The following is an 18,605-nucleotide window of genomic DNA, read 5'->3' on the forward strand; positions in this document are numbered from 1 at the left end:
ACCTAAAGATCATCAAGTTTAACATTCTGACTAAGTTTCATGAAGATAGAGTCATAAATGTGGCCTCTACAGTGTTAACAAGCTTTTCCTTTGATATGACCTAGTGACCTAGTTTTTGACCCCACCTGACCCAGATTTTAACCTGAGCTAAAGATCATCAAGATTAACATTCTGACCAAGTTTCATTAAGATATGGTCATAAATGTGGCCTCTAAAATGTTAACTAGCTTTTCCTTTGATTTGACCTGGTGACCTAGTTTTTGACCCGACATGACCCAGATTTGAACTTGACCTAAAGATCATCAAGTTTAACATTCTGACTAAGTTTCATGAACATACAGTCACAAATATGGCCTCTAGAGTGTTAACAAGCTTTTCCTTTGATTTGACCTGGTGACCTAGTTTTTGACCCCACTTAACCCAGATTTGAACTTGAGCTATAGATCATCAAGATTAACATTTTGACCAAGTTTCATTAAGATATGGTCATAAATGTGGCCTCTACAGTGTAAACTAACTTTTCCTTTGATTTGACCTGGTGACCTAGTTTTTGATCCTACATGACCCAGATTCAAACTGAACCTTAAGATCATCAATATTAACATTCTGACCAAGTTTCATGAAGATACATCATAAATGCGGCCTCTACAGTGCTAACAAGCTTTTCCTTTGATTTGACCTGGTGACCTAGTTTTTGACCCCAGATGACCCAATATCGAACTTGTCCAATACTTTATTGAGGATAATACTCAGATCAAGTTTCATTAAGATTGGACCAAAATTGTGACCTCTCGAGTGTTAACAGGCTTTTCCTTTGATTTGACCTGGTGACCTAATTTTTGACCCCAGATTACCCAATATCGAAAATGTCCAACATTTTATTAAGGGTAACATTCTGACCAAGTTTCATTAAGATTGGGCCAAAAATGTGACCTCTAGAGTGTTAACAAGCTTTTCCTTTGATTTGACCTGGTGACCTAGTTTTTTACCCCAGATGACCCAATATCAAACTCGTCCAAGATTTTATTCAGGGTAACATTCTGACCAAGTTTCATTAAGATTGGGCCAAAATTGTGACCTCTAGAGTGTTAACAAGCTTTTCCTTTGATTTGACCTGGTGACCTAGTTTTTGATCCCAGATGACCCAATATCGAACTCGTCCAAGATTTTATTGAGGGTAACATTCTGACCAAGTTTCATTAAGATTGGGCCAAAAATGTGACCTCTAGAGTGTTAACAGTCAAATTGTTGACGACAGACGGACGGACGACAGACGACGACGGACGACGGACACAGGGCGATCACTAAAGCTCACCTTTGAGCACTTCATGCTCAGGTGAGCTAAAACATAATTAGATAATAATAAAGTAATTACCACAGTATAGTGGTAACCAAACAGGAAAATATAACAGAAAACTATTGACTTTAATATTTCAACAAAACAAATTGAAAATGCATCTCTGAGAATCATTAACATCTAAAATATGTAAAACATTTCATATAAACCTTTGCAATAATAATGGATGAAAAAAAAATTACAGCTTACTGTAAATATGTTTTCATTTTGTAGACAAATAAATATATTTAATTAAAAAAAAACAAGTGTTGCTTCATGCAAAATGAATGCAAGACACCTTTCAGTCAATGTAGCATTGTAAAACAATCTACTTGGACGGATAAAAAGTAACACAGAAGTTAAAATATTTTTACTTATTAAAAGACATAAACAAAAAATCTAGATCTATGGCAAAAGTACGAGACAGAATGGCCCTCCATAATGTTAGGATGTCAAACTAAAACTGCAAAAATTAGATCTATAAAAACACCTCTCAAATACTAGTTTAACAACTAAAAGCTCATTTCAACAAAACATGACATACCGCATTAGTGGCATGGAGAAAAATCATGAATGAAGTTCACAAATAAAATACCTTATTTAAAGTATGAGCAAGTAGTTCTAAAATCCATGCCCTACCCCTTTTTTCATGGCATATCGCAATGAAATTGTGTCACAAAGTATACCAATGAAACTTGTAAAAATGAAAAATTGAAGTCTTAACACAAACAAATTACATTTAAAAAAATAATAAAGTCCTTAATGTTTTACCATACCTATACTTCTAAAATGTCTTTTTTATTATAAGTTAATTTATAACTATAAACTGCAGATGTATAAAAAACAACATTTATCAAACTAAACTGAAAGATTGAGACTATTCAATGTAAATTTATAAGTAGAATATAAACAGTAAACAACAATAAATAGACTTCTATAATCTATCACAGATATGGAAAGTGGTTGAAATAAATTATTAATATAATACTTTAATGCATTAATATTACATAAGCACTTAAAATCTAATTAATTGCCATGTTGAAGTAAACTGGTATACATATATAAAACTTTTCATGTACGAACCTTGTAATAACATTTAGAACTTTACAATGAAATGACATGATGCCATGACAGGACCTACAGAGTTATTCCTCGCTTTAATTAAGTACATGATTTTGTCTAGTCTCTGTTGGCTGTTCAGACGATATGAAATATTGAGCTTGGTTCAGTATGAAGTCCATGCCATATTTTTGATTTCTTAGTAAGAAGTCCATGCCATTATACTATGGTCTCAGAATCAAGTCCACACAAAATTCTTAAATCCATATTCTCAGTATGATTTTTTTCTCAGTATGAAGTCAATGACATATCACTGTATTGTCATAATCTCGGTACTAAGTCCATGGCATAGTTTTGTATTCTCTGTATGAAGTTCATGGCATATTTTTGTATTCTCAGTATGAAATTCCATGGCATATTTTTGTATTCTCAGTATGAAATTCTATGGCATATTTTTGTATTCTCAGTATGAAATTGAAATTCCATGGCATATTCTTGTATTCTCAGTATGAAATTCTGTGGAATATTTTTGTAAGTCCATACCATATTTTTGTATTCTCAGTATGAAATTCCATGGCATATTTTTGTATTCTCAGTATGAAATTGAAATTCCATGGCATATTCTTGTATTCTCAGTATGAAATTCTGTGGAATATTTTTGTAAGTCCATACCATATTTTTGTATTCTCAGTATGAAATTCTGTGGAATATTTTTGTAAGTCCATACCATATTCTTGTATTCTCAGTATGAAATTCTGTGGAATATTTTTGTAAGTCCATACCATATTTTTGTATTCTCAGTATGAAATTAAAATTCCATGCCATATTCTTGTATTCTCAGTATGAAATTCTATGGAATATTTTTGTAAGTCCATGCCATATTGTTATATTCTCAGTATGAAGTCCATGCCATTACTACTTTGTTGTAAGCAACAAACACACCTTTGCTTGGTTTACTGTAAAAAAAAATACATATACATATATTTAGTAAAGTAGAGCACTGTTTGAATTTTCTATTTCTACAATTCTAAGCAATTATTTTTTAGGTTTTCTCCTTCCATATATAAGCTTTACTCATTATTCAAATAGCTAATGGATACAAATTGCATTATGGAAACTTAGCATTATTGGTATTTCAAAGTGCATTAAAAATAAAACAGGATTTTTTTTTCAGATGAAGAAGTTTGTCTAAACTTACCATTTGAAGTATCGAATTCCTTCAAACACACCATCATGTTTTCCATCTACATGAAATAAAAATAGATAACTTAAATAAAAGTTCTTTTCATTCTTTACATTTACCTTACAGCTTTCTGGAAACCTATCAAAAGACAGTGGGAGTAACCAAAATGTTCTATACCCAGATATTTTAGTTTACAGTTATACCAGTATATCTTAAATCATTCATGATGAAAGCTTATTTGAATCATTTTCCAATCTGTAGTACAGGTGTCATATGTGGTTGTGCTGTCTACATTTCAATAAATTTTGACACAATTCATGACAGCTGTTTAACATACAGCATACATCATATTTTGCACTGTAGTAATTTCTGACAAAGATCTGTGATGCATACAGGCCTAGGACTTGAAATCCTACAATTCTAATTCATCCTTAATAATCTGAATAAACCTGTGCATGTACTGTCTTTATTATTTGTGAAGAAATCACACTGACCTTTTACCCATGTCGAAAAAAAAATATCCCAGGGTGTAACATAATTAAAGTGATTTTTGAGAGGTCTCAAATCTCAAAAATCTGATTGGTTGTAACTGAGTGCAACTTTGAAATCGACCAATCAAAGTCTGCATTCTGAGCCAAGGTTTATAACCTTGAAGCCAGGTTACAACAGGTTCCAAAACAACATTCTCTGGGAGCAAAATTGTCAAAGTGAAATAAAGGCGATAGAGACAAAATACTAGTTAATTCATTGTCCCTGGAACCACTGGTCACATCATTTGCAACCAGAGTCACACATCACAAAAAATTAAGTCATCAAAGAATTGATACCAAAACAGTTCTAATGGTAATGCATTTGAAATTAGAAATATATATACAGAAAACCTATTTCATACCTTCTTTATCAAGCTCCACCCCGAGGTAGATGTCTCCACGCCCTGGGAGATGTCCAATAAATTTAATTGTTCCTTGACTAAGTTTACCTCCTTGTCTGGAGAACTTGATAACATCATTAATCTGTAAATCTTGGGCACTGTGTGGTGCAAATGGTCGTAATCCTTGGGTTAGAGAGTTCAAACTGAAAGCAAATTGAAATATTTTGATTGTATTCTAAATTTATATACTATGAATAAATACATTCTTCCTATGCAATTTCAGATCTGTTGAATAATTTCAGGCTTAAGTGTAACAAATTTAAACGCGAACCATGATGGCCCTAGATCACTCATCTGAGTTACGCTCCTTGCATGAAAAGTTTTGGAAGATAGTTATGCATGGGAAATGTTTGCTGAAACAGTGCTGGTGTTTTCTGACAAAGATATTTTAAAAGTTTCTACTAAATAAATATGGTGGGCAGATAATGTGTATGTGTGTGTTTAAGGTGGGGTTGGGGTTCTGCCAAAAAAAATTTTAAGCTTCCAATATATACATAAAGGGAACAAGTGACAAATTCCCCTGGCATCCATGTTTAAAGACTGATACAAATACTATGCATATCAAAATATATAGCGAAAATCATTCTATCAAGTTTTAAATAACCTTTTAATACTTAATATTCTATATCAAAATTTTACAGATGGAAGCTTACCTGCTAGATAGAGATAATGCTGATTTGTTATGCTGCGTGGCTATTGGTCGAAGTGTTACAGAACGCAGACCAGCAGAGGGCGCTGGTGACAACGTTCTTGTCAATGTAACATTTTCTTTACTCGAGCTGCCTGTTGGACCCATCCTTCTCAGCATTTCTGAAATGTCAAATAATTTTGTTCTATACAAACTCTTTTCCATTTTTGAAACAATTTTATGACCAAAACTCCAAGTTGTACAACAGGAACAAATATCATTTAAAATAAATAACCAAACAGATATTAAATACACACAAGAGTTATAACATTCAGATACACCCTACTAAAAACTAACTTGTAAAGCTTATCTGGCCTTTCATCCGACATTGTAGCCTTTTTTTTCATTAAATAAACAAGATTAAGGTGAAAATCCGATATCAAAACAGTAAATCACACACTATATTTCACTACATTCCTTTAAACCTTTACATTACTAAATTTCTACAATGGACTGGTTATAATCATATAACTGGACAGTACCATTTATTATTCAAAGAGCTATTCACTGAAAAATGACTGCCTGTGCAAACCAAGGTCAGCTTGCATGGATGTGTAGGCTAATCTTGGTCTACACTGGTCACAAGGGAAGAATCACTTGCTGCCAGCTCGCTAAAAGTTAAATCATCTGTAGAACATCTCAACAGACTAGCATTTGACAGTAAGTGAAGATTTTTTTCAATTACACTTTGAAAGAATAAACTTTAAGAAAAAAAAAGGAATTCATTAAACAAATTATGGTTGATGACAATTTCTTACAACACAAAAATTGCCAGAAACCTTTTTTGGTACTAAAACATTTCAAAAGACAATTAATATAGCAAATGAATAAAAATAAATCTGTGTACATGTCATTGTATTTTGGGTTGTTTTAAAAAATGTAATTGCTTTACCTCTTCCGTCTGCTGATTTTGATCTTTTTCTAACAGAAGCTGTGATCTGTTCATCAATGTCACTAAATGATGAATCTGATGCATCCGATCCAACTGACCCCCGTCTTTGACGTCCCTTACTCCATGACGTGGCTTGAATCTTGTCTACCGGTTGTATATTTACGAGGATGTCGGTGGGCGTGTCACTCATGTTACCGTCATCGCAATAGCCAGACTTTGTGACGATTGGTAATGACGATAATAGAGCTTGTTTTTCTGCTTGCTTCTCCAATACTGAAAAATTATAGAAATAAAGTACATACATACAAACTAGCAAAAACTTATATGAAAATGAACTATATTTGTGGCTGCATTTATTTAAGGCATTTTCTGTACTATAATTATAGATCAGAAATAACCCTACGGTAAGGAATTGCTGTCTGTTACACATCCAGGAGCAAGACCAAGTTTAACTTTATTATAATTTAAATCATTCATACAATTAAAATTAATTTGAACAGACACAAAATTAATGAATTAGAATCCATTTAGAACTTTAGCAGTAGAGAGTTCTAGAAAGTCTCCAAGCAAAGGTTATAGAAATGATTTAAAGCAAAATTTCTCTGAAGCTTAGAATTTGCAACAGAACAACCAAACTGTATATTAATTTCCTGTATGTGTTAACTCCGAGCAGTTCTATATTTGCTTTTGCTTAATCAATTTACATATTTCAAATCCAGAAGACAAAACAAAGATAAAAGAGCGTATACAAGCACCTACAAAACTTAAAGGAGATAGCAAATTTTGAAAATGTCCCGAGATAAGCAAGTATTCACTTCAATTATGTTAAAAGTTCTAAGATTATTGCAAATGCTTTTAAGTAAACTGTCTAGTGTATATAACTTGATCAATATCATATACTAGCAAAAGATCTGCAGTTATTGATTGGAATGAAACAGTAGTTGATCAATGGAAGTTTAAATACAATAACTTGACTGTATAAAGGTGTTTAAATAAAGGTATATGGTTCGATGAATTTGAAAAACTTTGCGGGTCAAAATGTTGTCAAACTTCCACCTATGATTTGTCAGGTAATTAAGTTACATTAGTGGTTACTATTTTTATCAATCATTGTTCTGTGATAATGATAATGTAAGCAATTTTTTGTGTTTCTGACTGAATGGTAATATTTGTTAAGTCTGTATGTAAAATGCATATACATGTACATTGAGCACATACATGTACATTGAACACATGTATATATGTCAAAGCATCTAAAATCTATAAATGGAAACAATTTATAGAGTGAATTTACAAAGGTATTAAAATTAATGAATTACATATTTCCAAATTAAAGTTAATTTTAGGTATCCAGAAGTCTGTGTTTGCACACTAAGCAAGGGTTTTGTATAATATTGGAATGCAAACTGACTTCCACTAAACCATAGTCGCACTAAGTTGAATTCAAAGGGAGTGAAAATATTAAAATAAAGACAACATTCTGACAGGGCATGAAAAATTCTTTCAAGGCAGTCAAAATATTGACACAAATTTTGAAATAAGTGAGTTTGGCACATATAGTTTCTTTTGTAAGATTAAGGAATTTGCTATGCCATAAAAATTCCAGTTTAAAGACAGTCCTGGTTCAATTTTCTTGAAACCAAGTTGTTCCCTAATTGTTACAGAGCTAAAACAATTCCAGCTGACATGAATACATACATTCCATCTGTTTTTCCAGTGCCTCTCTCTGGTGTGTCACTTTTGCTTCTCGTCTAGCGTATGAAGGATCTATTTTCTCTGCTAACTGCAACCTTCTTGTATCTGAAATATGAAGTGAAGTTAAATATCATTTTTACTTCAAACTTTACAAATTATTTGAAATTTTAAGGGTACCGTAATTCTTTGGTACATATTTATTTTTGATCTGTGCATATCTGAATTTGACTATATTTTTACTCTCACAGTACCGTAATTGCACCACTTATGCCAGACAGTGAAATATATTTTGCCTTTTTTGAGTGGTTAGGTGAAACTTTTTGATTTATATTCATTACCTCCCTAAAATAATGTAACTTTTAAAAGAAACTGTATGACAATTAACTAATACATAATATGAGTGACACAAAAATCGATCTGTCAATCAAAGCTTGTTTTGGCATCAGTCATAACTTGATATATCCTCACCAAACGCTATCAGTTCATGCAGCAAATTTCATACACTTAATTTATATCATTCTACAAGCAGCATCATTTACTCAACAGTCTGCTTGGAGATTTAAAATTTGGATTCAGTTTATTTCTAGCAGGATTTTGCATCTGTCAGATAATCTATAATGCAATTATAGCTAGTAAAGCACTGTATCAGAATACTAATATTATAATATTTTAAAACAGTGGACATGAAAATTACACAGTTTTATCAAATTAATGAATTAAGCAGATATGTGTTACACATGATATATAACTGTGCATTACACATGCATACATGCACACACAAATGTTAAGAAACACCATTCTGAATTCAATGGTTAAACTGTCAGACACCTTGGCAAAATGCAAAAGACTAACCATACGTGTTGTATTTAAAATTATTCTTATTAAAATTGAAAGTGAAAAGAAACATTGTTCTTGTGTTTAGTCTATCTGATAGGTCTTCTTAAATTATTTAAGTAAATGAAATAATTTTCAAATTTGGCAAAAATATGAAAAAGTTACAGACGTTCCATTATTTGATCACAATGGCAGCCACTTTGTTTCAATGGCAACATAGAACTAAATTTCATATTTAACTTGTTTTTAGATATTGATTTAAACTGTATTTCTTTATTCTGTAAAATAGTTCCTGTTTTTTATTCCCCTTGAAGAAGGGCATATTAAAATTGCACTGTTCCTCCGTCCGTATTTCGTCTGTGCATGCATGTGTCCATGTATTTTCTTGTCCAGGCTGTAACTCTGCCATCCATAAAGGGATTTTGAAATAACTTGGCATATATCGTCATGTCAGCGCAATAACTCAATAAGTGCTTATATAAGATATATACACTTATTGAGTTATTGCACTGACATGACGATATGTTCACCATAATAAGACGATGTGTCAAGGGCAAGACCTTGACCCCTAACTCCAAGGTCAAGGTCACATTCAAAGGTCAAAGACTAACAGGGTATGTTTAGTGTCTGGTCCAAAACTCTGCCATCCATGAAGGGATTTCTGCCATCCATGAAGAGATTTTAAAATAACATAACATAAATGTTAACAATAATGAGACAATGTGTCATGTGCAAGACCCAGGCCACTAGCTCAAAGGTCAAGGTCACGCATAGAAGTCAAATGTTAACTGGCATCCCTTTCATAATTCTGCAATCCATCTAGGGATTTTGAAATTACTTGGCTTAAATGTTCCTCATAATGAGACGATGTGTCAAGCACAAGCTCTAAGGTCAAGGTCACACTTAGAGGTTAAAGGTTAACATAGTCTGTTTCTTGTCTAGTCCATAAATCTGCCATTGATGAAGGGATTTTAATATTACTTGGCAAAAATGTTCCCTATAATGAGATGACCTGTCATGCACAAGACATAGACCCCTAGCTCCAAGGTAAAGGTCACATTTAGAAGTCAAAGATTAACATAATCTTTTTCTTGTCTGGTTCATAGCTCTACCATTTATCAAGGGATTTTAAAAAAAATGACACAAATGTTTAACCATATTGAGGAGTGTCATGCTTATGTCTCTCAGGTAAAGGTCAAGGTCACAAAATGATTTATACCAAAACTATTTTGGCATGTTTTGCACAGACAACTGTAGCATTCTTGGGGGTCTTTGGGGGCATTTGTCAGTAATAATGACAGCTCTTGTTTCAAATAGAATGAAAGACACGGTCATGTTTCACATCTCCTTGAAATTAATCAATTTAAAAAGATATTTGCTAAAAAAATACATGTATTCAGCAGTGGGTGACTGCCTCTGTTGTTGGTCATTTTCTTAAATTTCTTGCCACCTCCTTTTCAATGATAGTCAAATTTTAAAAATTCATTCAGCTTAAGTTTATGAAATACTTACTGATGAATTACATATAAAATCAACTTACTGTTAGGAATCTTTTTCTCCTTTAAAGTAATTAAAACCATTTTAAGTTTTAGTAAGAAAAGTTCAGCCGACAAAACAAGACGTCTTTGATCAACAAGTTAGGCTGGCAGAACATTACACAGCTGTTATTTAAATTGTAAATGAATAGCTTTATCTGTAGCTATATGGTATAGTCTCTTTAGTTATCAAAAAAGGCATCAAAAAGCCTTTTCTTTTTAGAAGAAATGGAAAGCTATGTCAAAAGACATAATCAATTTATCATCAAGTAAAGCGGTGTATGTACATGTAGCCTAAATTTCTCCAAACAACAATGAACATGATATATTCATGGTAAATTGAAGCCAAATGATAACTGTTTGAACATTTTCAACTTGCAATACAAGCCAATTTATATAGTATAATGAGTGGAAAAAAATAAGATACACACTATAAAAGAAATGGTCTTTGAAAAAAAAAGTAACTGGAAAAAGACGATTTTAAGAGATATGGGTATGAGTAATAATTTTAGCACAAAAAGTGCTAGAAAAATCACTGCTTTTTACTAGATACAATTATTGAGCAAAAAAACATCAAACGTTTACAATCAAAACTTTGACATCAACATTGACAAATAGAACCTATTGCAAGCTGAACAAACATGTATAACACTGAAACATGAATCAATAAATCCACCACACTAAAACCAATCAAATGTACCAGTATCAGCTTCCTCCACTTCCGGAATAGGATTTTGGGGAAACGAATCGGTTCATGAAAACTTGGGATGTGTGAGCTTGGTTACTACGGTTACATGGGTTATTTGTTTTTTCCCAGTTTTGGGATTACTTTCTTTATTCACCGGGACTCACAATAATTTATGTTGTCCGCACCTTCCGAGTGGGATTTGACTTCGATCGTATGTCTGATATTTCTTGATATATGGCTACAAATATTTAAGTATAAAGTGTAGGTGACTGTGATCTTAAAGTTTATTTGAACTGCCTGATTTCTCTTGAAGAAAATAATAAGAAATAAATACATAAATAACATATAACTTGAGCCATACGTGGATATTGTGTTGCTAGGTAACATGACAAAAACAAATTAATCTAAATTTTCTTTTATTAAGTCAAGTCCATCAAGAGGTAATGAAATATCAATCTGACAGTCAAGCAGTAACAGAAACAAAAATGTAAAGAAAATTTTAGCATGAAAAGTCTGTAAACTATTACTCTGAAAAAGATAATATATCTGAAATATTACCCCTAGATCCCTGAACAGGGCAGGTGTTGCTTGATAAATCACCATGATATGCTGCCGTGATGTCGATCAAAGATCACCTCTGCTGAGTTGTCCTACTCTCTCTCTACGTCCTCTGCTAAGGTCAAGGTCACCTCTATCAAATGTCCTTGATGCAGGTTACTCTCCCTGTGATTTTGATACTGAAGTGAATTCTCTCTTAGGTGGCCCAAGTGCATTTGGGTTTTCTGGGTAAAAGGGTTGAGAATACCCGAGCGAACCCAGTAATTTGTCAGAGATCCACCATCTGGTCCTGGTCGGAAACTTTCATATCTGAAGGCAAGAATTTATTTGAATTTAAATATTAGCATTTATCATTTGACTAAAAAGCTGCAGTACATCCGAGACAAGAAAAATTAATAGTGCCAACTGTTAGGTTAATACTAGGTCCTAAACAATACATCAATAAAATATCAATAGTGACGATTCTGTATGAAAATGAAAAAAGTTCTTTTACCCTACTGATTCCTTTACTTCTGGAACTATTTTGTAAGAGTTCTAAAAACTACTGCCACTGCTTTACTTGAAAAATTTATAAAAGCTTGAAAGTTTCCATATGATCTATAATTGTGTTGGTGTGACGTTAGATCCAACAAAAAAAATAAATAAATTGTGGCTAACACTGCCCCCCTCACCCCCGCCCCACCCCCACCCCAAACACACACACACAACCACAATTTATTTCCTCAGCACTTAAATATAAGTTTTTAAAAGCATGATTACTCTAAAAAGAGCAGTTCAAAAGAAAAGCTCCTGCAGGATTTCTGGATATTGAGTACTTGACAATAAATAACTGCTATAATCAACTATTTTGAAAATGTTCCGAAATCCCATTGGGCCAATGTCCTGGAAACTAACAGTATTTTGAATGCAAACTAGCAGCCTATCAAACATTATGGGTTATCATTAAAACAGCCAAATACCTTCTAGATTCTGATTTTGTAAATCGTTCTTCCTTGTAATCCCTATCATCTCTTAGTGGTTCCGTTCTCTTTAAATCATAACTTGGTCTTGGGAGCGTGTAACTCTCACGTTCTCTGTCAATACGTCTCTCCGGTACATGATCCGAAAGTCTAGAGTAGCTGAGGTCGCTATGGTAACTTGATTTCATCAATTATCTGTCTCAGTAGCAAAAAATAGATTTTAAAATTTAAACCCAAAAAAATTATGCATCAAAAATTAAACAGAAAAATTACACAGTAAAGAGAAATACAAAGGCTAAGAAGCATTATTAATTTAATACCAAAACCCTTAAAGATGAAAAATAACACTATAATCAATTAAAATCTGCAACGATGAAAGACAAGTTTGAACAAAAGCATTATCCAAAATATCAATAACTGTAATATTTTATTACTGTATCAATTTATCAAAAATATTAATACCTGTAATATTTTATTACTGTATCAATTTATCAAAAATATTAATACCTGTAATATTTTATTACTGTATCAATTTATTACAGCTAGTACTAATGCAAGATAAAAGGATATAAAATAGAAATTGTAGACCATCTGATTGGTCAGTTTTTGAGCACAATCTTGAAATAGACCAATGAGAAGATCGTTTTCTCAGACTGGTCTCTAAATTACTTTTTATAACCTTGAACCCAGGTCTAAGAACAAGAAAGCTCTTTCTGAATGAGAATCTATACATACCACTTCTTTCATAGGCATCAAACTGTCTCACTCTCTCATCTTTCTTCTGTACTTTCTTGTCCATAAATTCTATAGTTTTCCTAAGCTCATGTAACTCTTCCTTCATTCTGATATTATCATCATGTAACTGATAGTTTCTCTCCCTTAGATTGCGATTATCGTCCTTTACTTGCTGTAGTTCTATTTTCAGTCTGTAATCTGTGGCGTCACTATGACCACTTTGGCCTTCCCGCAATCTCTGGACCTAAAACAAGATATATATATTAAGAATTTTTTCTGATTGCTATTTTCTTGCAGTCCATTTTATCTGAACTGTTCAATGTTTCTTTTTATCAACTTCCCTTGACATTATACAATATGGCTGTTCAAAACGCAAAGACTATAAATACAATTCCTCAGTATGTAATTTACCCTTACCCTGCTAAATTTCTATAATGAGCTTGTCCATCTTCCCATTTGGACAGTACCATTAACTATTAAAAGGGTGCTTACCAAGAAGATACCGAATGAATAGCAAACAGTGCAGATCATGATCTGACTGCATGGATGTTCAGGCAGGTCATGATCAACACTGGTCCCAAAGGCAGAATCAATCATGTCCAGCATAATAAGGATTAAAAAAATAGCCATAACTTGAGCAAAATTGTTTCATAAATTTTTCTCTGACATTTGTGTGATTTTTCAACATTTCGCCAACCTTGATTTAAGATGTCTATTTTCCCCCACAACTCCCGGACTCTCTCAGAGTAAGTGATGCAAGAGTCTCATTTCTCTCCTGCCAGTCCTTCACCTTCCCCTCTCGGCAGCAGGTATTTCTCCGAGGCTGCCTCATGTGCCCATGCAGATCTTGAATCGACGTTCAATTCTCCTGAAAAAATATAGAACATGGTCCTAAATAAGAAAAAGTCCTCACCAGAATTTCATGTAGAAACAAAATTATAAGAAATGAATCTTTAATAATTTGCAATTTCATGTTTTTCCATGGCATATTTATTTAAACAAAAAAAAAGTTATCCAGTTCACAAAATTATATAACCTAGTTTCAACATTCGTTGTTTCTATCTCTACATTTGCAATAAGAAGAAAGATTTCAACAGTTACTATTTCTTTATAATCTTCTTAATACTACACAAGTTTTACTGTACACTAAGCTGTGGCACATGTACAGGTCAACAACCTGAAGGCTGCACGAATATAAAGTCTTGCTTAAAAATTCTAATGAATTTAAGACCACATGAAGGAAAATAGTTGTTTTTGTGAAAAGAATCTACTTTAACAAGTAAGCTCTCAGACCTTTTTTACAATCAAAGATAAGAAAAGAAATGAACTTTGCTTGAATCTGGACAAGTAAGGGCCCTTTGCAGAGCTCAAGGGCTTGCTACCCAATTTTAGAGTCAATGAAAACTCTTAACCCTTTTTATGCTGAACACGATTGGTTCTGCTTTTACGACCAGTGTAGATTTTGAATAGTCTGCACAACCATGCAGTCTGATAAAGATCTGCACTGTTCGCCATTCAGTCGGTATTTTTTTTGGCAAGATCCCTTTTAGCAGTTAATGGTACTGTCCGAATTGAAAGATGGACAAGTTCATTACAGAAATTTAGCAGGGTGGGGGTTTTAATGTATGAACAACCTATTTTCCTCTGAAATTTGCTGCAGAACTTTTTGGGATCATAGCTTTTTAAAAAACCTGGCTCATTTTTCTGTTTTCATTTCCTCCTTCAAGCGTAAAATCTCAACATTTAGGCTGTCCCTCTCATCACAGGCATCTCGAACTTTTCTCTCCAACTGTTAAGACAAATAAGACAAATTTATAATGTAAGTGATGTTAAATTTATGATCTGGACAAAGTGTTTGAAGGCAAATGTAGCCCAATAAGCAGAATATACTGCTTATCAAACGTTTTAGACAGATGTTTGTACGGAAGGACAAACTAACTGACAGACAAACAGACATGGCCATAAAACAGTATGTCAAATTTTCTATGTCCCATTTTTTTCCAACCTGTAAAGGCAAGTTCGTTTTTTATAATGTTACAGCTCGTAGAACCTATTCTGCAGCTGTGCTGTTTAATTCCCAAATAAGTATGATAGAAACTCTGAAAAATACCGAAATTTCTCTTGCATGCTATTTGTTCAAGAACAGAAATGGAACATTATTGCTATTAAAATGTGTTGTAGAAAAAAATCTGAAAAACTGATTACCAATCCATACAATATAACACAGTTTTACCTCTGCAATCTGGGGTCCTGGTGACGACCTAGCTCGGTGTCTGTCAAGGTCACCTTGTAACTTCTCTTTAAATTTATTCGTACTCAGAAAACTGATCTTTCAATCTGTAACTCATTTCTCTGGATAGTAACAGTGACGTAAATGAAATTGTGGTCTCTAGGTCTTTTACTTGCTGGAATGAAAGAAGGTTAATGTAGTATATCGGCTGATTGTGAAATTGTTTATAAACAAAAAAAGATTCAATAAGCTTAATTAGCAAATGTTGGGCATGTTTCTAAATGTTGTAGATGATACACATCACTGAATTCAGTAAGAAAACCCAACACCAAAAGATGGAACTGTAAGAAATGCAGAACACACATACCCTTGAAGCAATTTACCAGACATAGGGTTAGTGTTAGTGCCCTTGCCTGTGACCTAGCAATGGAGGTACAAGTCTGACTCTTGCATGCAAGACACCTTCTAATTATGCTTAACATTTGTGTAAAGTTTCATTGGAATCTCTATAATCATTTAAAACTTTATTGCTGTGACATGAAATGTTTCAAACCGGCACAAAGATCAGAAGGTCTAAAAGGTACTCCGCGCTCATTAAGTAGATTGTCATACTACATGTATTAGTGTTACATGCAAGTAAATTTTAATTTTGTTAAAAAATGTTGTATTGGGATACTTTGAATTGAACTACTTATGTGAAACAACCAATGTAAATAAACTGGAAAAAAAAATGAAGAAAAAAATGGCTAACTTTTGATATATCAACATAAATACCAGAAGAGGAATGTCTAATTTTGATGTATAGATTTTATAGCACTGAGCATGTTTCTGAAATTCTGACACCTTTTGTTTATGGAAACGAAAGACATAGAACATAATAAAAGAAATGAAAAAGTATCCAAACTGTTTGACAGAAACACATTTATTATTGAAATTCAACACTGAAAGATAAATGACACTTTGTTTGATAAATTGTTTTCTTGAAATTTGTTCAAGGTAAGACACTGCTTTCTAACATTATATGAAAAGAAAACAAAATTCTATTAGCTCTAATACAAACAAAAAAGATTTAACAAAAATTTTGCTGCAATTATTTAGTCAAAAATTCGGGACTTGATTAATTGATTCAATTTTTCATATTTGACATTTTATTCAAATTTGACAATATCTTTAGAACTTCATTTATAACAGGACAAACAAGCAAATTCGATGAATTGGTATCCCCCGCCGAAAGGGTTTGTGGTGAGGAATGGCAAAAAGATATATCCGGCAAAAAGTTAAGGATGTTAATAAGAAGCAAATAATTTCATTAGTCAAAATCAATTTAACAGAAAACAAATGTTTAATTAAAGAGTACATATAAATGTTAGGATACTTTGATCCTGACTTAAGAATTTATTTTGAATGGGATTGCTTACTGTAATAAGCTTAGCTTTTAAAATTAAATGCAGTTAATTGAAATGTGAGCTTAAAGTTTAACTGGAAGGAATATTGTCTTGAGTGGTTTGGCACCAGGTGTTGCTGTTTACATGTACATTTGAACTTAAAAGATCAGATGTCCTTAAGAGAACACAGGTAAGATATCTTGAAACGGCTGAGGGCAAGGTTGTGCAGTCACAATTTAAAAACATGTTGAAGGTTTGAACTTTTAAAAAAAAAAAAAAAAGGAAGGGGAAATATATATATCTATTATAGATATATTATATATTTTTTTTTAGGGGTGGGGGGTGGAGGGAATGGGAGAGGAAACAAAATTTCACATGTTGATATAAATATTGATTGAAAATTAAAAATTAAAAAAAAAAAAAAGGTAAAAGGGTGAAGTTGGAGTGTGTGTGTGTGGGGGGGGGGGGGGGGGGGCAGAGGATGCATGATCAGTGGTGGGCATGACTGGAGGGGGAAGTGAGGTGGGGGAATGGTACAACTTAGAAGGTTTGAAAAAAATCTAAAATAAAAAATGAAAAAAAAAAAAATATTTTTTGGGGGAGGGGGAGGGGTGTGACCAAGGCAAGTGGGTGACCAGGTGTGGGTGCGCAACTTCACATGTTTATAATAAATGTTCACAGAAAAGAATGAAAGAAATTTAATAAAATTCTGCCAAATGGTAAGTTTGTAATGTACAAATATGTGGATTTTTAGACAATTAAAGGGCAATAAGTCTGAAGTTACAAAAAGAAATCCTTACAAAATTGTCTGTGCACAACCACATTATAGTGCCCCTAATTTCTGTTAAAGTTTCATAGTTCTAGGTCAATGTCAAAAGTTATGATGCAGAAATTGGCATATCTATAGATTTTATAGTACCCTATATAGTAACACTGAAACTTCTAAGGCCAAACTCTGGTTTACTTGGGCAAACTGTCTGAAAACTGATGGGCCCCATAACCTCATAGTGGTGAACATGTATATGAAGTTTGTTGAACAAAAAATCTAAAAAAAGGAATGAATTTTTTTTTTTTTTTTGGGGGGGGGGGGGGGGGGGGGGCAGGGGATAAGGGGGGAGGTGTGTGATCAAGGTAAGGGGTGACCAGGTGGGGTACACAACTTTACATGTTTACAATAAATGTTCATGGAAAAGAGAAAGAAATTTAATGAAATTGTACCAATGGTAAGTTTGTTTTGTAGAAATATTGGATTTTTATACAATTAAAGGGCAATAACTCTTAATTTACAAATAAATCCAAATGAAATTGGTGTACACACCCCATTATGGTGATCTAAATTCTGTTTAAGTTTCATAGTCTAGGTCAAATATATCAAAGTTTGATGCAGAAATGCCATATTATAGTACCCTAAATAGTTAACACTAGAAACTTCTAAGGGGCCATAACTCTGGTGTTTACTTGGGCAATCTGACTGAAACTTGACGGGCCGCAAGAATCATTGGGGGTGAACATGTAATGAAGTTTTAAAAAAATATTCCCAACCATTCCTAGATATGGGTCCGACGGAAAGGGCGGAAAGACGGAAGGACGGACGGACGGACGAAAGACGGACGGAAGGGCGGACGGACGACGCCAAAACTATATCCCTCCGACTCGTCGGGGATAATAAAAAAGAAGTGACTTTAGTCATATAAGGAAGTGACTTTCAAAGGAAGACTCGTAATTCTTTTTTCCTTGAAATTAAAAAGAAAATTAGGAACTAAAGATAACAGTATTAAGCACTGACAGATGAAATAAAATTTCTTTAACTTCAAACATGAATGCAAAAACTTACAGATCATGGACTGCATTGATTTGTCTACTGATTAACATTCCTAAGTTGTATTTTCAGTAACTC

At 33.1% G+C, this 18,605-nt stretch overlaps 3 protein-coding genes across 5 annotated transcripts in view; all 3 read right to left on the minus strand.

Annotated features, from left to right (window-relative positions):
* Positions 1 to 1,349: 1,349 nt before the first annotated feature.
* LOC123552727 (serine/arginine repetitive matrix protein 2-like) overlaps positions 1,350 to 18,605 on the minus strand; it is a 257,250-nt gene continuing 239,994 nt past the window's right edge. The window contains exon 16 of one of the 2 annotated variants that reach the window (XR_008370506.1): positions 1,350 to 1,826. The gene's annotated coding sequence lies outside the window, so the exon portion shown is untranslated. The remainder of the gene's footprint in view (positions 1,827 to 18,605) is intronic. The other variant, XR_008370505.1, reaches the window with a different exon arrangement.
* LOC128556239 (restin homolog) lies at positions 2,261 to 10,948 on the minus strand. 2 transcript variants are annotated; one of them, XM_053540668.1, is made up of 7 exons: positions 10,854 to 10,948; positions 7,788 to 7,889; positions 6,090 to 6,362; positions 5,163 to 5,319; positions 4,471 to 4,652; positions 3,594 to 3,639; positions 2,261 to 3,351 (listed from the first exon to the last, which is right to left on the minus strand). In XM_053540668.1, exons 2-7 carry the CDS (start codon positions 7,792 to 7,794, stop codon positions 3,288 to 3,290), a joined length of 729 nt encoding a protein of 242 aa, XP_053396643.1. In that variant the 5' UTR covers positions 7,795 to 7,889; positions 10,854 to 10,948; the 3' UTR covers positions 2,261 to 3,287. The 2 variants fall into 2 exon arrangements, with proteins under 2 accessions (XP_053396643.1, XP_053396644.1); XM_053540669.1 differs by lacking the exons at positions 7,788 to 7,889; positions 10,854 to 10,948 and adding an exon at positions 6,849 to 6,968.
* Positions 11,492 to 12,561, minus strand: LOC128556564 (uncharacterized). Its single transcript, XM_053542071.1, has 2 exons — positions 12,359 to 12,561; positions 11,492 to 11,708 (listed from the first exon to the last, which is right to left on the minus strand). Exons 1-2 carry the CDS (start codon positions 12,544 to 12,546, stop codon positions 11,492 to 11,494), a joined length of 405 nt encoding a protein of 134 aa, XP_053398046.1. The 5' UTR covers positions 12,547 to 12,561.

The sequence above is a fragment of the Mercenaria mercenaria genome, chromosome 4, assembly GCF_021730395.1.
Source record: "Mercenaria mercenaria strain notata chromosome 4, MADL_Memer_1, whole genome shotgun sequence".
Lineage (NCBI taxonomy): Eukaryota > Metazoa > Mollusca > Bivalvia > Venerida > Veneridae > Mercenaria > Mercenaria mercenaria.